At 41.0% G+C, this 24,454-nt stretch overlaps 2 protein-coding genes across 8 annotated transcripts in view; one reads left to right on the plus strand and one right to left on the minus strand.

Annotated features, from left to right (window-relative positions):
- SUMF1 (sulfatase modifying factor 1) overlaps positions 1–24,454 on the minus strand; it is a 353,454-nt gene that overhangs the window by 284,850 nt on the left and 44,150 nt on the right. For 3 of the 4 annotated variants that reach the window (XM_050957524.1, XM_050957526.1, XM_050957523.1), the window contains one exon: positions 4,292–4,351. In XM_050957524.1, coding sequence (XP_050813481.1) covers positions 4,292–4,351 — 60 coding nt within the window. Of the gene's footprint in view, positions 1–4,291; positions 4,352–10,818; positions 11,868–24,454 lie in introns of those variants that run through there. The other variant, XM_050957525.1, reaches the window with a different exon arrangement.
- The window catches only part of LOC127053232 (histone-lysine N-methyltransferase SETMAR), a 57,368-nt gene that overhangs the window by 26,568 nt on the left and 6,346 nt on the right, over positions 1–24,454 (plus strand). Inside the window, exon 4 of one of the 4 annotated variants that reach the window (XM_050957606.1) lies at positions 10,391–10,757. The exons of the other annotated variants lie outside the window; for them this stretch is intronic. Coding sequence (XP_050813563.1) covers positions 10,391–10,401 — 11 coding nt within the window. The 3' untranslated portion in view covers positions 10,402–10,757. Of the gene's footprint in view, positions 1–10,390; positions 10,758–24,454 lie in introns of those variants that run through there. 4 annotated transcript variants of the gene reach the window in all.

A 24,454-nucleotide genomic window follows, 5' to 3' on the forward strand; every position in this document is an offset into this window, starting at 1 on the left:
CTGCAGGCTTTGAGAAGGAGAGGAGTGGAATGGGTTTGTTTTTAATCTGAACAAATACACAAAGGAGGGACATATTTTTAGTGTAACATGACCAGAGTTTGGGGCACAGCTGTTGTTCATGCCAGAAGCTGGGAGTTAAATCAATAAGACTTGAAGGGTTATTGCGAGACTGTAGTAATCAAACTCTTCAGAAATAAACTTCAAGTCTCTCACTGCTATCCAAGCTGAAAGCTCCATCTCTCACCAGTTTCTCTTCAACTACCCATCACCCCACACATTCCTGTTGGGTAAAGGAGCTCTCTCAAACTGAAAGTCACACTTGTCATAAGAATACACGGTACACCATTTATAAGTGACAATGAAGATTACTAAAAATGAAAGTAGCAAAGGACGCATTTACACATCAGTTTTACTATCTGCATTTGTTAGTAGGTGGGGTTCAGTCAGTTTCACTATTTCCCTCTCTAGTCAGTTAACAAGAAAGAAAATGACTAATTGAAAAGACCCTTAGAAATAAAGTCTTTTCTGCTGTTTAAGAAAAAAAAGAAGAAAAAGAAATCCATAGAAGGTTCAGGACATGCTGCTAAAAGGAGGGCTCTATCAGAAAGTGATTTTTTTCATTAGTCTATTTTAAAACATTCAGTTTGATGACTCCCCTTTCACTCAGATAAGCCCTGGTATTACACCTTGTGGCTATTTATGAAGGAAGCAATATAAATACATTTGGTGTTATACAGGGTTGCAACTAGATTTCCATATGTTAGACTTCTTAGTCTTACACTTGGATATACCCTTTTGCCCATATAAGTTTCCTCGCAGACCAAATAATTTTTCCTGGAATTATAAAGCATGTTGGACAAACAGTAACTGAGTTATAGGTGATGAAAGTGTAATACACAAGATACTTCTTACAATGCAAACTTTGGAGAATGACTAAAAAGTGGCTTGGCTTTAGAAGTTTGAACTCTTAGGCTCAATCCTTCATAACTAGCAGTGCACGGAGTATCAACGTCAGTTTAAGATGGACACAGTGAAAATATTCGTAAAACAGCTGGAGCAATCAATCTATTTTATAGATCAAGAAAATATTTACAAGAAGGTTCAATAAACGCAGCTACAGAATTCCAGAATGGGGTTTATCCAATTTCAAAACTCAACTTTTTTGGGGTTAGGGGGCAGAGAAAGACTAGTTATTGCCTCCTGTTAAATTCTCTCTGTGAAGAGGTGCAACATCACTGGACTGAATGTTTACATGAGATTGAGTAACATTTCAAAAAGGCTTTTTCATGTGGAATCAATTAATCCTTCACCACAGCATTAGTGAAATGTTAGTCTTTGGAAGAAAAGAACAAGCAATGAGTCCCATTGCTCAGATAACAGCCCTCCCAAACTCTCTGAAGCTCTCTCAGTTTCTCCACTTGTCATATTCTTGCTTCCAAATCCTCTCAAAGCTTTTCTAGTTTTACTATTAGTAAGAAAATTAACACTTTATTAGCCCAACCCCCGACTGGGACCATCTGCCTCCTCCCCTGTTCCTGTGAGGCTTGACCACTTCCCCTTTTGGGGAGCCTATGTAACACAAGGAAAGTTTTTTGCACCCATTCATCTCTGCAAGCATGGAGTCATTTCAGGATACTGACATAATCATAAGCTCCACAAGCATTCTTGCAGCTAACACGATTTACTGGCAAGGCAATGTGGTAGGACTCCAGGTGTACAAACTTGCAAAAGAGAGTTATGCTCAAGCTTCCTTCTCATCAGCCTGGCTCAGTCAGCAGCACTCTTACCTCTGAACTTGTGAGTTCAGCTTCTAAACTAGGATTTAGACTTGAAAAAGTGGAAAGCTAGTACAGACCGAGGGGAAGCGGGAGAGAAGATGGAGGTGCTACACTGCCATAGGGATTTGATCCTGACAAGTCTCTGACAACTGTCCAGAAGCAATCTGAAGACTATATTACAATTTACAAAATGAGCCATGGATACACCCAATATTTCCTCTCTCTAATCTTGCATTCTAATCCACAATACTGTGTGCGAGCTACTGCAGAGTCTCCACAGCAGTCACTTTCACAAATTCAGTAATACTTGACATTTTTATATTTACCTACACAGTTCCTGTATCACCAGGATCTAACTAAGACCTGTGCCTTGAGATGACTGGAATATGAAAGCTGCAGTACAAAGCTATTCCTACCCCTTATTTTGCTGGATTTGGGCATATAACTACTCCATCAAGACAAAGAGGAAGGAGTGTGTTTAAAAACCAAGGATAATTTAGTTCTTGACAGTGAAATATGCTTATTCACTGTATATAACATAGTAAGGCACAGTTATGCGTGTTCATTCCCTATACTAATTCCAATTTAAAACACAGTTTCAGGAGTACTACCCTGAACCAATTGAATCTAGAATTGTGGAGAACATGTTTTCAGATTAGGTAGCATTTCTTTTTTTAAATTTTCCTATTTCATCAATATTTAGTTGATTTAATGCTTACAGCTCCCAAAATGCAAGAAAACAACATGGTAGAGAACTACCTGCAAGAAAACTACAGAAAGAACATGAGCATTGGCTACATTCTGCAATTCTGGAAACATGAGTACTGAAAGAAAAGGAACACCAGTTCCCTTCTCAAATACTGAATTTTTGGCTTTACAGCAAAAAAGGCAACACACTGAATTCTGGAGAACGTTAGTTTGCATATTTCCATGACTACTTGCTAATTTTAGCAATAACTAGAGTAATTTTGTGATCAAATGTCGTTATCAGATATCGCTTAAATTACCATGCTTTATAAAATAAGTGGTTTTAACATAGGCACATTTACCTTTTTATAAAATGGAAACTCCAAAAAAGTCCATGTTCTCTCAAAAGTCTTAAGAAATAAGATGTACTTATAAGTGTAAAGGCTTTTGAGAGTGCACATCTGCTTAACTTGTAGAAGGTTCCTAAACATTTAAACATTAAGATGCTTTAGGAAAGACGGAGAGAACAACTCCAGTAATTCTCATCTAATTGACTTTTGGGCACCACAAGGTTTTATTTTAAGATCTGTTCTAAAGAGGAAGGTTTTGGTCAGAAAAAGAATTGTATGGAAGCCCTTAACAGCTCTAGTAATATTTGCTATAATAAAAATATAATGAACTCTCCCCCCCACCCCACACCCCTCAAAAAAAACACTGTATACTATTTGTTGACTTCAAGATTGCATACTGAAAATGGTTGAGAGCTGCTCGGGACAGTCTACATACAAAAATCCAAGAATCATAAATTACACCATCCTCTGGAAAAGCTAGGTTTCCTTTCCTCCAATGATAACCATCATCAAGGTCTGGAATGGACATAGTACAATGCTGTCTCCAGAGTACTCAGGAGAGCACATGATATGTGGGAAGTACCAGCAGTTGAGGACTTTTCCATCATTTATAGGACAATATTTGGTTGAGTGAAGTAACCATTAAGGATTCACATTGCAATAACTTTGCAAGCCTGGATCTGACAATATTTGCAAAAAGTAAATTCTCTTTTTGCCAGTTCTCATAAATGAATGGAGATATCCTATCTCCTAGAACTGGAAGGGACCTTGAAAGGTCATCAAGTCCAGCCCCCTGCCTTCACTAGCAGGACCAAGTATTGATTTTGCTCCAGATCCCTTAGAGGCTCCCCCAAGGACTGAACTCACAACCCTGGGTTTAGTAGGCCAATGCTCAAACCACTGAGTCATGTCAAGCCAGGATAAAATGGTAGAATACAATATTGATTTGGTTAACTTTGTAAGAGGCTGTTTGTTGCACTGAACAACGTGGATCCTCTACAACCAAGTTAGCATCATGCCAAACCAAGCATCTAGACGTTGCTAGAAGTGGCATCAACTAGACCAACAGATGGAGATTAGTGGCAAAATTGGCTACTGTCTCCTATGGAGCCGGGACAGCTGAATTCTGAGATCACATCTCTGGATATGGAAAACTGGTATTTTATCACCTCTGGTAATATGGGAACATGACTATGCTTCATTGAGATATTTAAATAGCCTTTCAAGGGTACTGCCATGATAATTATCTGAGCAATTCAAAAACGTAGCTGTATAATCTTTATGCAGAATTTTTGAACTATTCCTGTGTAACATGTATCAGGTTCCTATTATGTACTAATCGCCTAATGTATTTATTTCAGCGTAGTCTCATTAGATAAATCACAAACAAATGCAGCCAAAAATAGAAAGCAGTAATTACTAACAACAGCCTGACAGCTAAACCAGCGAGGTTTGCTGTAAGTCTTTTAGCTTTACCTTATGGCACATATAGGATCCACCTTTCTTCACTCTGTCAGTCCCTGATGAGGGCCCTTTCTGTGGATGGAAGGACACCAGTTACTTTTTGTCTGAAAAAGAGCAACAGCCAATTACAAAGTAAAAGGTACAAAGTGGTAAAAGCAAGAAAATGGAAAAGGAATGACCATGAGCATTCAAAACAAAAACTGCAGCTGTTTCTGAAAACAGAGAAGCTTGAAATAATTACACTGCAAGAGAATGGGAGCCAGGACAGAGTAACTGTTCTGATTTCACCACTTCAAGTACTTGAAGTTCTAATAATTGTTCTACCTGTCAAGAGGGCAGTGTGCTATTCTGTTTCTTTAAAGAAGCTCATAATATACTGTAATAAGCAGAATGACAAGTGTGAAGAGTGATGATGATGATGAAGATATGAAAAAAGCTTTGTTGCTGCAAAATTTTCATAAGAGATGAGATCATACATCTTCACCTGTCATTCACACCATACTGCATCTCTCCCCATCCAAGTGTCACGTGGAAGCAGCTGAAGAGTTCAGTGCTTTCTGCGAGGCCCAGTGGGGCCCTTGTGTAACTGTATGGGCCTGCAATTACAAGCATGGTTTGTATGCAAACATTTTAGGAACATCAGGTCCATAATGTCTTCTCATGCAGACTTTAATTTTACAATCCCTTATGAATGCCACCCTGAAAAAGGAAGAAATGTTGCCTAGCCATTAGAATAGGGGCTGTAAGTCAGGAAACCTGAGTTCTACTAGTGGCTTCGCTACATTCTCAGTATGTGAATCTGGGCACATATGTGCTTGTTTCCCTTAGCTGTGAAATGGTTACCATACTGCTCACCTACTTTTGTAAGTATTAAGTAGCTAGTGCATGGGAAGCTCTTTGAAAACCTGGAAGAAAGGCATTACAAGATACAAGCTACCGCTGCATTTTATATTTGTCTGGACCACTGATTTATACACAGGCTACTTCTAAACGGAAAATGTCCCACAAGAGTCCAAGTAAAAGTTGCTCTCTCTCCTTCACACGAAACTCCACCTTTAGGCAGAAAGAGCTTTACTATCACAAACTGGAATTGTGTGCAAGAGAGCATGTCTTGCTTACCAAAGCTATAAAAATTATCTTAAATAATACGCTATGGATTGTGTTGCTGGCATATTGGGACTAAAATAAGTATCAAAATTAAAAACTTACTTGGCCAGGGTAAATGAGCTCTGCCATATACAGGTATTCACATTCTGTACCTACTGAACAATCATATTCTGCAAATTACTTAAAATATTTCAGTTAAGTGTCTCAGTGAAAGTCTCACAGGTAACTCCAAGTAAATGAAGAATTCCTTATGTGGCAGCAAAGGATTTTAAAGTTGCCATGATATCTAAAACAAGGCTCTGTATTTCTAAAGAGAAAAGATAGTGATATACTTAAAAATAGCAAAGAGTCCTGTGGCACCTTATAGACTAACAGACGTACTGGAGCATGAGCTTTCGTGGATGAATACCCACTTCGTCGGATGCATGTCATGTGGGTATTCACCCACGAAAGCTCATGCTCCAATACGTCTGTTAGTCTATAAGGTGCCACAGGACTCTTTGCTGCTTTTACAGATCCAGACTAACACAGCTACCCTTCTGCTACTTTATACTTAGAAACGGTATTTGTAAAAAACAGGAGATGGATATTTTAATCTACGCTGCCTGTTTTTTAAATGAGGAGTAGGGGGACAAAGATCCCACAGTAAATTTACCATAATTCTGTTACTCACTTTTATCCTTACAACTGCAGGGGGATTACTTCAGGGTGTTTTGCAATCTAGTAATTAAAGAGGTGATATACAAGCATTTTTCCAAATCTCTTTCCAAACTATTCCACAGGGGATGCCACAGTGTGAAATGGAAATCCATCCATTTCCTGGATTTGGCTTTATTACCAAATAAGGTACAACAATCAGCTCAGACCTTCTCCCCAGACTTGGCTGCTCATAGGGTTGCTCTGTCAGGACTCCTCAGCACACACCCTAGATTTTCCCTTACCTGTGAGCCATTCCCACCTCCCTTATAACCACAGACTCATAGACTTTAAGGTCAGAAGGGACCATTATGATCATCTAGTCTGACCCCCTGCACAATGCAGGCCACAGAATCTCACCCATGTACTTCAATAACAAACCCCTAACCTATGTCTGAGTTATTGAAGTCCTCAAACTGTGGTTTGAAGACCTCAAACTGCAGAGAATCCTCCAGCAAGTGACCCATGCCCCATGCTTCAGAGGAAGGCGAAAAGCCTCCAGGGCCTCTGTCAATCTGCCCTGGAGGAAAATTCCTTCCCAACCCCAAATATGGCGATCATTTAAACCCTGAGCATGTGGGCAAGACTCACCAGCCAGCACCCAGGAAAGAATTCTCTGTAGTACCTCAGATCCCATCCCATCTCATCTAATATCCCGGTTGAATTAGGAGCCACCCACCCGCCTCAATCCATCAATAGCACTCAACCTTTCTGAGTACTGCCTGCCAATAAGATAGGGTTTTTCAGGAAGACTTCCAACTTTCTCCACCGCAATTACAGAAATGATTCCCCTCTCTAGTACAGATACACGAAGTGTATAAAGCCATATTAGTCTTTATAACACACCTGAAAGTAGGCCCACATACCCTATGTCTTCAGGAGTTTACATTTCCCCCCAGCTTTTAAACTGTACAGTCTTCATGCTTATGAAAGATTCTCACCCCCGAAAATAAGTTCTCAGAGCCATAGAACAGGTGTAAGATAGATAACTCGGACTCTCTGGCCTATTGAGTCCTAGACATCTCTGTTGAGGTGGTCAACAAGGACATCATTTAGTTTGAGGTAAGAGGGAATCTCTTCCCCATGGACTGTGCCTTGACAATTCAAATAGACCGAGAAGAGAGATGATTATGAAAAGTGACCAACCTCAAGAAAGCTACTTCACTGAATCTGTTCTCTTCAAAAATCCATTACCAAAATTAGTATATGGCCTGTGCGACATAATAAAGCCACCTCAAGGAGCAGCAGTAGCTATGACGGTGGGAGAAGCTCTCCTGCCAACACAGCGCTAGGCACATTACCATTTACACTGGTGAAACTGAGGTCACTCAGAGGTGCTTTTTCGTACCCCTAAGCGACAGAAGTTTTGCTGACATAAGTGATCATGTAGACATAGCCTTAAAGTATCGGCACTTAGTCATTTCACTGCTGAACCACCATTCAGCTGGTGTGCATCTTTCACAATTCCAGCTTACTTCCAAAAGGCAAAAATCACCACTGCCCCGTACCTAGCTGCCAAAACTCCCAGTTTCTCCACCACTCCTCAAAAGCCTTATGAAGCAAACATCTCTGTGGCATGTTGAAAAGAGCAGGAATACCCTAAAATAAATTTAATATAATAAGTAGACACTACAGAAGCTATTGTGCTGAATGTGCTATTTTTATCACTCATTAATAATCTCCGTTTCAGAAGTTTACCTGAAGTTGCCACACAGTTTCCAAACTACTGCTCTAGAGCACAATTTAATCATGGGTAAAGGAAGAAATTACAAGGCATCAGATGCAGCTGTGGATCCAATGAGTCAAAACAGAGCACAATGGTGTCCATTACTTAATAAATGGGTGAGGTGGATCCCACTGACAAAATGGGAACACAGTTGTGCTTCCTCCACTCTTCCCTTACTACCATTCTTGGAAAGGTCCTGCTTTGGGGGAGAAGGAAGAGAACATTCTAGAAGGAGAATGCCTGGTACCAAAGGTATTCTTACAGCAGTACAGTACACCACCACTTAATTGTGCTGCAAAACAAATATGTACTACAGGTAAAAAATTATTAGTTCATCCTCTGTGTATATTGCATGATTTCTGCTCGTCATGGGAGTTACTTACTCTCCATTTCCAAGGTCCAGGGAAATGGACTCAGAAAGACAGACAGACAATGTCTTGTAATATACTGAACAAACCTCATGGAATTCAGCTAAGCTTTCTTGAGTTAACCCTAATTCAGTAATACTTACATTGTATTAAAAATTTAACTGTGTATGTATTTTTGGGGAACTGCATGTACCTTCACTAGTAGGGAGGGGGATGCTAATGAACTTCCTCAGTTATCAGCCTTTGAGCTCCCATCCTCCCCAGGAAATATGCATATACTAGTTCAAACTGGATTCTCCATAGACCCACAGACAGGAAGAAAGACTTTTGGATAAAAAGCCCAAGTTTAGGCTGACTGGGGGCCTTCTTCCTGACCCAGCAAACAGACAGGATTCTTGGTCTACAGGGGGCCCCAATTCTTAGGGGAGAACTGGAAGGACTTGGCCCACTGAGGTTTCATAAGACTGGGTGCTTGTTCTGAGCTGAAGCTCTGATGAACTTGTAACCACAAAGAAATCCCTACAGTGGGGTGTTGAAAGACCGCTCTTGCCAGAGCCTATGACGAGTTGGGATGAACTCTGGTAAGCTTATTAGCATGCGTGTAGGTTCTTCCATTGTTTTTAATAGGTTTTCTCTGTAGTGTTTTTACCTTAAAAATAAAGTAGGCTTGCACAGCAAACTGTGTGGTAACATATCTGTAGTGAGCACTCTTATCAATCTCAGAGGAGAAAGCAATCAGGTCTGTTTAGGCAGACTGTCTGCTGGGAAATACATAGTGAAGGCCGGGAGTGGTACAGCCCAAAAACACCCAGGTCAGAAAGAGAGATGCAGGTCATCAGTCCACCCAAAAGAGGCAACAATTTGGGAAATGGAAACCTGAGAGTGGGTACCCTTGCTGAACCCGAGGGGAGATAGAGGTGCAGCTGCTCTGAACCACGACAGACTCCACAAAACCTTTGATGCAAATAGGTTGTGTGTCTCCCTGTAAAGATAACCCATCAAAAGCACAAAATGATGCTTACACAGCAAATTCATCTCATTTCAGGAGAAGCCAGCATGGAGCGCAAAGAGAAAGCGGAACATTTGCCTATAAAAACCAAGATCTGTGTGAAAACAAAAACCAAACTGATTGCAGGATTCCCCACTTAAAGCAATAAAAAACGAGCACAGAGTTTAGAGCAGTAGTCCTCTTGCTACCAGCTCAGACGCAGCCCAGTTAAAACGAGAAAGAGCATGCTAATCTGGGATTAAAAGAAGTGTTTGTCCATCTACGTGATTGTTGTATGCTTCAGTAATTACAGAGGAAACTCCTGTTACTGACGTGCAGGTACAATTACCACTTTCTTTGGTTTAAGTCAGTCTTATTACAAAAATCCAGTGGCAGACAAAACTAAGCCTCAGAGGGCTATTTGTTACAAAGCATGAATTATACTGAAAATCCCAGCCTCTGAAATAGGATTAGAGCATAGAAATGCTTTATCGGACCACTTCAGCTGTAACAATGCCTCCCAACGTGACTCTCTCTTTAAAGATCTATTACATTACAGATCATCCTCCTCTTAATGTAGCCTTTCAAATCACTGATGATAAAGAAGTTATTTTATAACAACTGAGAAAGCTCTCTGGGACGTAGAAAATGAGAGAAATGAGCTGGAGTTACACCCACTGCTTATTGGGCAATTATACTTGTTCTAACTTTGCTTCTCTTCCTCAAGGTTTGTTGCTGATATTTCCCCCATATCTTGCATTCCAGCTCAGTTCATCAATAGCAGCACCACGCAGAAATGAAAAGGAGAGAGTTTAGGATCCCTGCATTCAGAGAACAGAAACAAGTTCATAATTCTCAGCACATGGATTCAATCCTACTGAATGTCATTTAGGCCACCATCTCTCCTACCCAGCAGCACCTACTACATTACATATCCCCCATCCCAATTTTCAAGCCTTCATCCCAGGATTTGTACTACGAAAACGCTGTAAAACTGCTTAAAAGAATCCAAAATCCTAGTTCTCACAGGTGCTTTTCTAGAACATGAACTCCTATCATAGATATCCATTGTATGAGCATATCCCATGTGAAAGGCTAAGACATAAGCTTATTAGACTATCAAGCCTCTGTGTTGGAGACACGGATGGATATTTTTCTCTCTCAAACACACCACAATATCTTCCCTAAGGCAGTCTGAAATCAGAAGGATTTTCTTTCTTTTGCAGGTTGCACTTGACTGACTTTGCAGTGAAGTATTTCATAAAACTTCCTGAGGCAACGTGTAGTTAAAGAACTTGGACAGGATCGCCTGTAAAATGCAGTATGGTAAGGGAAACCTTTCTGCAACAAGTTAGATTTAAAAATTTTATTAAAGCTAATGTTAAAAAAAGTATATAATACGTAGGTTGGGAAAAGAGTGTCTGTGTATAGTGCTTAGGTTATTCACAGATAAAGTTAGTTCTTAAAAGTCATATGATACATAGAGTACATAATCAGCAATAACCCAAATTTAAGTGAATAGATTTAACAATACTGTTTAGATATTAGAATGCAAATACTCAGGTACATCAGTCATGAAAAGTTGTACGGAGATTTCTCAGTTACTGAGGGACAATTAGGTAGTTGTCCATTTAGAAAATACAATCCATAGTTACATCTAAATGGGATGGATCTTGTTTAGACAATAAAACCTTAGTGTATTACACAAGTTACATACTGGAAACTATTAACACCAAAAGACAATCACGAAGGTTGTCAATTACCAACGGTCACATTTAACAGCTTCTTGAGGATGCAGAAACGATGATGCTTAGTACAGAAATTTCTTTAAATCAGTTTACCAAAAGAGTGTAGAATAGCACCTTCCGAAAGTCAGAGTTTCATTTCTTCGCATGAATTAATACAAAGCTCACTTATGACAAACATCATTGGCTATTGCATACATCAGTTCTGTTTGCAATCTCTCTGGCAGGAACCCTTTAAAACTGTCAAGTCACCTCTTCCTTCTGTGGTCACCCTTTTTCATTAATCCTCTTCCTTGTTTTGCAGACAGTTGCAGCAGAGAGTGAAATGTCACTGTTGCAGAGTTAGCTGCACCTTGTTCCCCTGTGTATACCCCCTTAGGTCTGACGTCTTGTGCCTTTATCTATCCCTGGGTAAAATTTCGCAATTTTCCCACTCTTAAACTGGGCCCTTGGCTACAGTACCCTGCATATCAATTGTTCCTATCTTGCAATTCCAAATAGGTTCTGGCACCTGTGGGTCTTCCCTTTCGGAGGCTGACCAGTGGTCTGTAACCAAACTGCCTTCTTAAAACAAAAGTAATTGTTTATTTTACCAGTAGGAACTAAGTTTTTAAAGAGGTTTTTAACATTCCACATCCATGTCTCTTACATGACGGTAACCTAGGCAGGCTTAACTTCTTCAGACACCTTCAGCAGGTCCATGTTTCAGTCTAGTTCCCCTGTACTACTACTGCATGAGAGAGACACACTGACCCTTTTAAGTCCCACTATAGATGTTTGTTCTTCTGTGTTCCCACACTTCAACACTTGTGGTCCAAATTAATTCTGTAGCCTCAACTGGAGATTAAGACAGTCCTGGAGCCAACAAATCTGGGATCATTCCTTAGCAATTCTCAAGTGTTTGAGAGGTGGCTTATCTTCATTCTTTTCCTTCCTGCTTGTTTTACCAGACAGACTCCTATCAAACTAAATCAATACAATCATAAAGAAAACATCCCAATAACCAGGCAACATACAGTGTTAATAATTTACAGAGCCACCCTGCCATCTTTGTCTAAGCATTGGCTGACTGAGGCATATTAAAACAACTTTGATTACTCTGCAGAACTCAAACACAGCCCCAAAGTAAAGTGCAACCTTTAAGTGTCTAAAAGTCATTAATGAGGCCAAGCTTCAGTCATCAAAGGCTTCACCAGGATGGTGCATACACCTGAGGGTGTTGTTATATCATAAAGCAAGGCTATTACTTCGGCTAGAAGGCCCCACCTAATTTCAGATAACTTGTATTAAAAAGTGTAAGAGCACAAAAAGCCAATATTTGCTCATGCTTTTCTTCTCCTTAATAGGTGGAGAAAACCTGCTTGTTTTATCTCACTCATAACAGCCTGGAGCTGATCAGCTGTGCCCTCACCCTGTAGTTACAGAGAGAACCGTGACTGCAGGTCACATCTGATTCATGTGGGCACCTCTATAGCCTACTCCTTTCATTCCATTATCAGGCATTAGATATCGCACAATTATCCCAGGAGCAGCAGCAACCACTGAGTGCAGCATGTGGTCTAAGAACAACTTATCAAAAGGGCAAGTCCAAGCCACATCCGTAAGCTAAAGAGCAATGGTTGTCAAGACTTTCATCCAAGATTCAACCTAGAGATTATTAAAACTACCATAACCACACTTGACTCAAATTGTGTATTTTGTTTTAACACACCACCTACAGAAATCATATTAAGGGCTGGTTTCAGATCACAAATTGCTCATCTGTACAGTTCATTTCTGTGATGAATTAAAAAAAAGAGATAACGCAGGCCTCATTACAGGAATATTAAAACATGTTGCAGAAATAAAATGTTTATTAAAGCAGTTCTATCAGTAGTTCAGAGGCAAACTGAACTGAACTGTTCTCAAACCTTGAATGTAACCTTCCACACAGCACTAGTCATCCACACTGCCACTCCATGCTGTGCTAAATTACGTCTTTAATCCAGAATTGTAGGTCATCCAGTAACTATGCACTGTATCCATGAGACAGAAATTGCTACAATTAAAGCAGTCTCCATGAAGGAATCGTGGTTTATTGATCAAACATACTCTCTGCTGCCCTTTGCAAGCTGATCATTTACACTTCACAAAATAAAAGTTGGACATTGCTTGGTCCTGCATTCACACACACTAGCAATGACTGCAAGCTGGGTTGGAGCAAAGACCAACCTTCTTGTGAATTTAGTTTGCCTTGCACTACTTCCTCACCCACAATCTTGACACTCTGTAGATTTTAGAAAACACAAGACAGTAAAGCAAGCAGTTAAAATCCCTTTTCAAAAATTAAAAGACTAGTTTCCTTTGGCATTTCTGCTGCTGCTCCCTTCCCCCCACCCCCCTCCAAAAACACACATTGCCAAAGCAGCAGTTAGGAGTAGGAAGTCAAAGTATCAGTTTTATATTCTCATCTCTGTTAGATGGTATCTGCACTTCCCTCATCAGTTTCACCATAGAAACAAATATCACTAGCAGTTACATGAATGGATTATTTTCCTTGCTTATCCTAAGAGGACCTGAAACTCAAGTCAAATAATTTCAAAAACGGAACATCTAGTTAACCACTTGGTATCCCAAAACCAGCTCCATCAGACAGCTCTCTTATTCAAAAGAGCCCCCAGAATGCATTGTTACATACCCTAGGTCAAATTCTGTAGTCAAAGGGGTGGCACAATGCCAGGCAGAATTTGGCTCATTAAGTCTAACTGCAGTATCTGAATTTCTGCCTGTCTAAAAAGTGTTTTTAAGGGATATTAAAAAATGACAAGCTTGCAGTAAGAGTCAGACTATAAATGAAGATGGGAGCCAGAAGAAAAGCAGTAGCATCACAATGGATAATTGAGAGAGTTTGTATTACTATGCAAGACACACAAAATGGAGTTTGAAGTATATCCAATACAAATACACCTCCTACCCAGATATAACGCGGTCCTCGGGAGACAAAAAAGTCTCCACATTATAGGCGAGACCATGTTATATCAAACTTGTTTGCCCTCTCCCCGCCCCCTGTTCCTTGTTCCCTGATCGCCCCCTCCAGAAACCCCCATCCCTAATCACCCCCAGGATCCCACCCCCTACCCAAGCTCCCTATCCCCTGACTGCTCTGACCCCTATCTACCACTCCCCGCCCCCTGACAAGCGCTGATCGGCGGTGGCGGGAAGCGGAGCAGCCCAGCCCAGTCTGCTCCATCCTGCCGGCTCCCAGCTACGGCACTCCGCTTCCCGCTGTCAGTGAGTGCAGAGAGGTTGGGGAAAGGATGCCCCCACGCACTCACCTGCGGCGGGAAGCGGAGCAACGCGGCCCTGCCCCAGCCTGCTCCACTTTCCTTGCTCCAGCCCCAGCCATGTCGCTGGGAGGCAGCTGGGGAAAGGTTCTGCACTCACCTGTGGCGAGAAGCGGAGTGCTGTGGCTGGGAGCTGGCAGTGTGGAGCAGGCTGGGGCCGGGCTGCTCCGCTTCTGCCATTGCTGGTGAGTGCGAGGGGGATCCCTTCTCCCCAGCGACACAGCTGGGGCTGGGGCGAGGGAAGCAGAGTGGGCTGCTCCTGGCCCCCCACTAATCCCCTGGGCCACTCTGGGACTGCGGGGCCCCCAAGAAGTGCCCTCCCACAGCTTCTTCCCCCCAGATCCTGGGGGGGGGGAGCCCCTGATTGCCCCCAAGGCCCTCTGCCCCTTATCAAAACCCTCAGCCCTGGCCTAGCCGACACCCTTAACACGCTGCTCAGAGCAGCGTGTCAGAGCTTTACCGTGTTGTATGTGAACCTGCGTTCTATCGGGTCACGTTATATGAGGGTAGAGGTATATATGAAAGCTCGACAATGGTTTAGTTTCCCCTCTCAATTCATTGCTGACAAAGCTACACAAGATCTCCTAAATCAGGTATTTTATGTTGCCCTGTTCTTATTCCTGCCTGTTTTGGATCCCTCACGTACATGTGAAAGTTTCACTGTGCTGGGCTGTTGCAATAGAAGGGAGGCTATTGCCTTGAACACTTGCTATTTGGACTGATAATTAAAAAGAAACGCTCTTTATCTCAAGTGAATTGAAAGCTCTGGTCCAAGTTCCGTTCAGCGTGTTCTAGACAAATAGTCACATTTATAAACATTTCATCTTCTCTCTTACAGTTACTGAATTTGTAACCTAAAACAGAATTACAAGATTCATTGACCTGTTGCTTTCACACAGCTATCAAAGCTTTTCAAACTACCACTCTCTCTGCTGATGCTGTGGAGGGTTAAATTTTATTTGTTCAAGCCAAAATAAAAAGAGGGACATTTACAGTACATCAGACAAGAAATCGGTTAGGAACTGAAGCTGCTTGCTCCTCGTGTCTCACAGAAAGAGCATTTCGTATAAGTCAGTTTTGTTCACCCCTCTTCACGTAACTAAATTTATGAGCAACTTATGTTGTCGATCAGAAAATCAGAAGTGACCATAGCACAAGAAAATTTTATTTGTATTAGCTTCGGATGTTTAATGGCCATATACACAAATGTAAGTAAAAGTCCAAATCCTTACTTCTCCTAGTTAGTGAAATGCTGAATTGTTTTGAAAATCAAAACCCCAATATGTGAAGAATAAAATTGTTCAAAGTAGCCAAATGATATTAGAATGATCTATCCAAATTAAACTCAATATTATTCCATCACATTCATTGCTGAAGTAATTTTATATTGTATAGACTCTTGGTCTTGGGGATAGTATTAATCCTAGTCTACTGTAATTTTACAGTAGAGTGTAACACACACACACACACCCTCCCAATTTAGACTTCTCCCATCTTCCCAAGTGCTACTTTTTGAGACTTGCACAGCAAACTTTCATTGAAAAATATTTGACAAAGATAAGAAATTTTGTGAAAGTAAGATTGTAATGACTGTTGTTGACCAAGCTCTACTCTTTTCTCTTTCTTGCAATTCCCTGATATTGCTCTCAGATTTAGACTGAATTTGTTTCCTGAAATGATTATTTTATAAAATGGAGTGTCGAGGGTGAGGAACAATTTGTTCCGAGAACTTAATATTTTAGCAACAGCAGCTATTTAGATTGAACTAAATTAAAAATACCTACAAAATACCCTTAGGTGCCCTAATTAAGACTTGCTTCCAATGATAGATGGATGCTACCCAGTAGCAAAGAAATAATCACACACACACACAATGAATTAACTCATCCAGCCAATTAATCAAAACTATCATTTTAGTTGTTCCAAAAGAATCTCTCTCTAAGGACTGCATCTTGCTGTGGTGTGAATGCTTGTGTAGTCCAATGACCCTGTGAGCTATCCTGGCAAGAACTTTAATTCCAAGTAGGGCCATTCAAGCTAGACAGGTCAAAAGTAGGGAGCAGATGGAGAGTACTGGTAGTTCATTTGTCCTCCAGGATGTGGGTTCAAGCCAACAGCCTATCCTTGTAAAACCAAACAAATGGCAAATTACAGAAAAACTAGGTTACCATTCTATCAAACAACATGCTAGGGTGGAGCCTTGTTTGTGCCGTAACCGATGTCTGACAGCATGGGACGTATTCAGACTCAAAAGAATACACCAACCTTCCCACAAAACCCTGTCAGATAAATGGCTTTGAAAACTACAGGAGCTGAACTAGTCTTCATCCTTTCTGTATGTTCATTCCCATACTGTGATCCTCTCCTCCACACAAAAACCCTCATGCCTCAGACACTCTTGATTGCTAGCGGCTTCAGAGATTTGAGTGCCTCAACAATGGCATCCAACGATTGACTGGTTAAGTTGACCCCAGGTTTGTGCTATTTGGTACTGGAATCTGTTATGAAATATCATTAGCAAAAAGGCAAGTAAGGGCCCAACTCCCTGTTGTTTGTAATGAGTGCCTAAGTACCCTAGGGGTCTTTGAAAATCTCCCCCCCAATTGTCTACAACTAATCAGGTGGACAATAAGCTAGAGTGACAAGACAGTATCTGAGAGCTACCTGAGAGTCATGGTGGTTGAACATGCATCTTCAAGACAGACAAGTGTACAGAGTGCCTTATGAGCCCTTGTTTGACTGCAGTTTTCAGTGGGCATCTCAAAATGATCTTGCAAACATGTTTTTCTTAAGCACCTGGATTCCAAAGTAAGAACCCTGTGGGATGATTTCCAGAGGCAACACACTGACTTCTCAGTTTATGGCAAACACCTAAACAGAAGAGACAGTCTTTGGGAATACCTGTGTCATTGTCAGGACCTCCTTGAATTGTGCAGAGATATTTTCATCATAGAATATCAGGGTTGGAAGGGACCACAGGAGGTCATCTAGTCTAACCCCCTGCTCAAAGCAGGACCAATCCCCAACTAAATCATCCCAGCCAGGGCTTTGTCAAACCTGACCTTAAAAACCTCTAAAGAAAAGAGATTCCACCAGCTCTGTAGGTAACCCATTCCAGTGCTTCACCACCCTCCTGGTGAAAAAGTTTTTCCTAATATCCAACCTGAACCTCCTCCACTGCAACTTGAGACCATTACTCCTTGTTTTGTCATCTGGTACCACTGAAAACAGTCTAGATCCATCCTCTTTGAAAGCAGCTATCAAATCCCCCCCTCATTTTTCTCTTCTGCAGAATGAACAATCCCAGTTCCCTCAACCTCTCTTCATAAAATCACATGCTCCAGCCCCCTAATCATTTTTGTTGCCCTCTGCTGGACTCTTTCCGATTTTTCCACATCCTTCTTGTAGTGTGGGGCCCAAAACTGGACAGTTCTCCAGATGAGGCTTCACAAATCCGAATAGAGGAGAATGATCACGTCTCTCCATCTGCTAGAAATGCTCCTATTTATATAGCCCAAAATGCCGTTGGTCTTCTTGGCAAGAAGGGCACACTGGTGATTCGTATTCAGCTTCTCACCCACTGTAACCCCTAGGTCCTTTTCTGCAGAACTGGTCCCTACTAGTCTGTAGCAGGCCATGGAATTCTTCCATCGTAATTGCAGAACTCTGCAATTGTCCTTACTGAACCCATCAGATTTATTTTGGCCCAATCCTCTAATTTGTCTCAGTCCCTCTGTATCCTATCCCTACTCTCCAGTGTATCTACCACTCCTCCCAGTTTAGCGTCATCTGCAAACTTGCTGAGGGTGCAATCCACGCCATCCTCCAAATCATTAATGAAGATATTGAATAAAACCGGCCCCAGGCCTGACCCTTGGAGCACTCCGTTTGATACCGGCTGCCAACTAGACATGGAGCCATTGATCACTACCCATTCAGCCCAACGATCTAGCCAGCTTTCTATCCACCTTACAGCACATTCATCCAGCCTATGCTTCTTTAACTTGCTGGCAAGAATACTGTGGGAGACTGTATGAAAAGCTTTGCTAAAGTCAAGGAATAACATGTCCACTGCTTGCCCCTCATCTACAGAGCCAGTTATCTCGTCATGGAAGGCAATTAGGCTAGTCAGGCATGACGTGCCCTTGGTGAATCCATGCTGACTGTTCCTGATTACTCTCCTCTCCTTTAAGAGATTCAGAATTGATTCCCTGAGGACCCGCTCCATGATTTTTCCAGGGACTGAGGTGAGGCTGACTGGCCTGTAGTTCCCCGGATCTTCCTCCTTCTCTTTTTTAAAGATGGGCACTACATTAGCCTTTTTCCAGTCATCCAAGACCTCCCCTAATCACCATGAGTTTTCAAAAAGATAATGGCTCTGACATCACATCCACCAACTGCTTTAGCAGCCTCAGATGCAGTGCATCCGGCCCCAAGGACTTGTGCTTGTCCATCTCTGCTAAATAGTCCTGAACCACTTTTTTCTCCATAGAGAGCTGGTCACCTCCTCCCCATACTGTGCTGCCCAGTGCAGCAGTCTAGGAGCTGACCTTGTTCATGAATACAGAGACGAAAAAAAGCATTAAGCACATTAGCTTTTTCCACATCCTCTGTCACTAGACTGCCTCCCTCATTCAGTAAGGGGCCCACACTTTCCTTGACCACCTTCTTGTTGCTAACATACCTGAAGAAACCCTTCTTGTTACTCTTAACATCTCTTGCTAGCTGCAACTCCAAGTGTGATTTGGCCTTCCTGATTTATTCTCCATTCATTTTACACCACTCTAAGCAGCATCCTTCATTTTTAGATCCAACCTTACCAGCATCCCAGATAGACCTTTACTGTAAACTACTTACACCACAAAAGTTCAGTCATGAAGCTGACATTATTAGAAATATTTTAGCATAAAATACATCTTGCATTGTTGAAAAACTTCTGCAGTTACTTGTCTTTCAGGTTGACTGCGTGTCCAACCTTTAGCTTTGACTAGCATATTGATCTTCTCTTCCTTTTTCCTTGGTTTTTTTTGGCCACCACCAGTGTTTTGTCTGCAACCAAAACAATATTGATGTCAAAGTCACATGAGTAATTACATCTATCACATAGCTTTTCAAGGGCCAAAACTTTCAAAACATTATATCTGACTGGTTCTTGTAGAACTGATGGTAACAATACAAGAACCTAGGAGAAATAGAACAGTTGTCAGAAAGGATGTGATATCTTCAGACTCTGCCCACTGAACCTCATATTGTGTAGCAGAACACAACCAGTCACAGCAAAGGCTTCTTGCATGTTTTGTAAATAGCTTTGTAATGGGACAAAGGAGCCCTAATGCTATCTGATAAGATGGAGGTTAAGGTCCTGCCAAAAATCCTTTCCCTCCTTCCCTGTAATAATCTCCAAAATAGAAGGGTCTCTCTTTTTTATCAAGCTGAATTGGTCTGACTCCTGATTCTCTCTCTTTCCACTTCGCATAGGTCAGGTTGAGGATGTACATCAACTAGCACTGAGGAAATGACAGAACTCTTGGATACCAGATCGGTGGTCTCTTTAAAAACATAGTACTGGGAAGGCACTCTACTTGCTCCCCAATTTGTTGCAATGTTTTAATTTGAAGCTTGACAAAAGTTCAAACCTGGACTGTGTGCTCTTGGCACTGTTGGAAGCTTAGTCTTTTCCTTGGATGTATGGCTGTGCTTTCAGTATGGACACAGAACTAGTCATATCTCTGCATCTTATTCAGCAGTTTTTCAGATTTCAATCACACAGACCATTGTAGGCTCTTTTAGGAAATTCTTTTCATTTCTCACCTTTAAGCAGACAGACCAATTCCTGTATAGTTAAAGTTGATTACCTACAGCTCAGAAAATGGAGAGGCTTTAAAAAAAATAGCAGCATATTTGCCAGATTCCAGGTCATTTTTAATATCTTGGAAGTTGCTGCAGCCTAGCTATCTCAAAGTAATTTCTCCCCCCCCACACCTCCCTTATTATGGGATTCAATTTGTGTATCCGCTGACTCAGAAAGCACTGCCAGAACTCACATTACAAATGCTGCTCCTTTAGAACTCTAACACCATTAACTTTCAAAATCTGTCTCTGAAGCAGTAAAATCTAAATTTAAAGTAATAAACATTTTCAAGTAAAATAGTGCATTGCTAAAACTTCACTTTCAGTATGTAAGGGGAAAATGTTTAACTTTAGCTTCTGAGTTCAGTCCAAAGCAGTTATTAGTTTGCTTAGCAATCATACACGACCCTTGTATCTCAAGACCCTCTTAACTCAGTGCTGAAGCAGTGCTACACAAAAGTCACAAATACAGCTGTGCAAATTTAGAACAATTTCTTTGAAGAGGGTGCACTTCTCTTCAGCATCTCAAATCCTTTTTCAATTGCTGAGATATCAGTTAGGAAACAGGCTCTTATTCCTAAAATCCAGATGAGATGAGAAAAAAATTTAGGGTTGGAATCTGGGATCTATTGTAGTGCATCCACTCCACCAATGTCAATCTGACCTGCACTGCCATATCCTTCTCATCTGATTAGCAATCAGCACTATAATCTTAGAAAGGGTTCACTTAAAAGTAATGAGGGGATCTCGTGTCACTTGTGCAGATAACACAAAATGAAGCATTTCATATGCATTGAACTGAAATATTTAGCACCAGAATTCTACTCTAGTGAAGGTGGAATTTTACATAGAAACCTGCCAGTCTCTTAAAACTCTTTATTGTGAAGTGGATTGAGCACTCTGATATGACACTGTGGTTTAAAAGTTTGGTATCCAATTTCTTTTGGCCTGACCATCTTATCCATTCAGTTGTTTAGACACAAAGGTGCTACTAAACTTGCAAATACTGAACAGGGAAAGGAAAACCCCAAAATCAACATTTTACTGTGTGCTTTTTTAGTATCCATGAAAACAAACCACCACCAAGAAAACCCACACAGCACCTTGTGCTAGAGGTTTTTCAGGTTTTGCACCTGAATGTATGCACTGATGCAGCATGAAAGTATATGAGTGAATGAATGAGAGTGAGAGAGAGCAAAGAGGGTGAGGGAAATCGCAATAAAGGAAATAACCACATATTTAAAAGGAAGATGGCTTGGAAGGAGAATGGAGTCCTTCATTTCAAGATCTCTGGTTGAAATCTTGCCCACAGTTGTCCCTCGATGACTGATCACTGGCCTCTCTGATCCAAGTGGGTAACTTAGCCAGGGGCTTCATAGATAACTACATGGCCACCACCACCACAGATACTAGTTCACCCCTTTGGCAGAAACAAGCAGTGAATGTAAACTGATCTCACTGCTCAACCCTACTGGAGGCCTTGGGCTCCAGGCAGAGGCATGGTGACAGGACAGCGTGGGATATGGTTACAGGACTGCTAGATACACCCAAGCTGACTGACACCTTTCCCTCAGGAGAAAAGTGGCTCGTAGAATCAAAACATAGAACATGTTCATCCAAAGTGCCCAGTGAGTCTTTTAAAAGAACATCATAAGGAAAGGGAACTTCAATAGCAATGCTTGATGGCTTCTATGTTTCTGACTTTTTGTCTTGTGCCTAGACTTGTGAGGCCAAGCCTTATATCCAGCTGGGCTGTACTGTGCACACTTGGGCATCTGGACATGAGTTTTGACCTCTATTTTTGATGCTTGGAATGTATGGGTACAGTTATTTCACATTTTACTGCTAAAAATATATTAGGCCCCTGAGCCTTCTGTGGCTGTGGGCATTGTTTTTCATATTCATATTTACAACAGACTTCAGATAGGAACAGAGTAAGAATTAGGCCAATGCTGAGCATTCCTGACAAAAAAAATTCATCACATGCAAATACAAACACTATACACAGATACAGACACCGTAAGATGTCAGAATTTGCATGTCTGTTCAACACTTTTGTCTTCTATAAATTCTCACACAAGCTTCCATATAATTAAGTTTTAACTGCTGAATTTACAAAAGTGGCATAACTTTTTTCCAGGCACTGACAGTTGTGAAAAGAGCCACAATTGGAACAAGTTTTCTAGCACCTTTGCTGCTGAAAGATGAAGTTTCATATGTAGTTGTTTAGATATTTGTTAGAGTAACCTGAATATATATTTACAGTATCAACTCAATAATCCAGTCTTGTGTTCAAAACAGACTATTCTAGGCCAATGGAATAAATAATAAGCACTGAAACTCCCTAAATATAGAGTTGCAACACTGAGGCCAGGTCCACACTACAGCGTTAAATCGATTTAAACAGCGTTAAATCGATTTAACGCTGTAACCGTCCACACTACAAGGCACTTAAAATCGATTTTAAGGGGTCTTAAAATCGATTTCTGTACTCCAGCTAAACGAAAGGAGTAACCCTAAAATCGATATTACTAAATCGATTTAGGGTTAGTGTGGACGGATATCGAAGTTATTGGTCCTATTCTTTTACTGAGCTACCCAGAATGCACCGCTCCGGAAATCGATGGTACCCTGGGACCATGGACGCACACCACCGAAGTAATGTGCCCTAGTGTGGACGCGTAAAATCGATTTTATAAAACCTGTTTTATAAAATAGATTTTACTAATATCGATTTAAAGCTGTAGTGTGGACGTAGGCTGAGTTAATAATTTGCATTTTGGGACAATTTTAAGAAAGGCTTCTGAAAGTGTGTTGCAAAGTCTGTGTATAACTACGGAGGTAGTTTTTTCTGGGCAACTGCATGCAATAATCAATTAGCTGATTTACATGGGGGCAACTGTGAGGGTTTTCTTAAGTATGTGAGGAACTCAAATTCTGCGGATGCATTTGCTTTTTGAAAATATGGCCCAATTTTGTTCTGATTAATGGCATATGGAAGAAAGCAGCAGAGGAAAAAGTGACTCAAGCTCTTCCATCAGTCACATATTGGCGAGGTGGCTGCAGTGCTAGCACCACATGTTCTGGCTGAAGACGAGACTCCTACAGACAAGAGCAGTATTATGAAGTGGTGAGCATGCCCAAAGGTCAAGCTATTGCTGGGTCCACAGGTAATAGAACAGTAAGGCAGAGTAGACATGGAAAGGGTCTTGTATTTGTTTGTTGGGTTTTTTATTGTGTTTTTTTAAATAAAAACTGAAAACAATTTTAAAAATATACATTGTGCAGCTAGCTTGTGCCAAAGGCAGTATGTGTGGTCTAGCAGTTAGATGTAGACTGGCAGTCAAGACTTCTGGGATTTATTCCCAGTATTACCATGATGACCTTGTGTGTCACTAACCACTCTGTGCCTCAGTTTACTCATCTAAAAATTAGGCTTAATGAGATTGATATAATGGTGGTAGGTGCTTTAGAAAAGCATGCAATATGTATAAAAAAAGGAGTGAAGAAGTGCAAAGTATTACTGCTATTTCCGTTATCTACAAAAAACTGACAGGGTCCCACACAGACACCACACAGGTCACCTATAGACCCAATACATAGTGCTTTTATTTTACAGAATGGAAACAGGTGGCCTGATTGATCCAAGTGCCACTTTTAACTCCCCTGGTGATCCGTAATAGCAAGGAAGAAACGTCCTCAACAATAGATATTTTCTTGTTATGAGAGATCACAGTCCACTAAGCAAGATTAGCCTACCAATTCCTTGATAATGTATTTGCAGGAATTTAGGTTATTTCAGACATTCATAATGGAAAGGAATATAAATGACTAAAAAGCAAAGCAACCACTCAACTAAAAACAGATGAACAAGGATGGGAAGAGTCACATTGTGCAACAAACTGCTAGTCCTGTGTTCATTCCCATCTCTTTCCAAACACACAGATGATGTTTGTCTCTCAAAGTGAGAAAAAAAAAATCCTTATTTTCCCTCAAGAATAGAGTTCACAGATCGGCATGCTTGGAGTCCATGCACTCTTCTGGGCCACTGAACGCAGTTCAGTGTGGATGAAGAGGTTGGAAAGCTGCGCTTGGCCTTCAGTTTTACCCCTTCCAACTGACAGGAATTACTAGTCAATCCATGCTTCATCCACCCATTCCCATTAAGATTTCTAATATTTCAGGAGAATTTTTTTTTTTTTAGCTTTAACTTTCTTCATCTGAAACTCCTCAGGTTCATCCTCTTCATGTCACTCCAAGGAGACAAACCTGGATTTAAAGCTAGCACTTCTAATACACTGTCAAAGGACTAGATCATAATTGTTAGGAGACAACAAGTGAGACAGAAGGGAAACAGATACTGAAAGTGACA

Source organism: Gopherus flavomarginatus, chromosome 6, assembly GCF_025201925.1.
Source record: "Gopherus flavomarginatus isolate rGopFla2 chromosome 6, rGopFla2.mat.asm, whole genome shotgun sequence".
NCBI lineage: Eukaryota > Metazoa > Chordata > Testudines > Testudinidae > Gopherus > Gopherus flavomarginatus.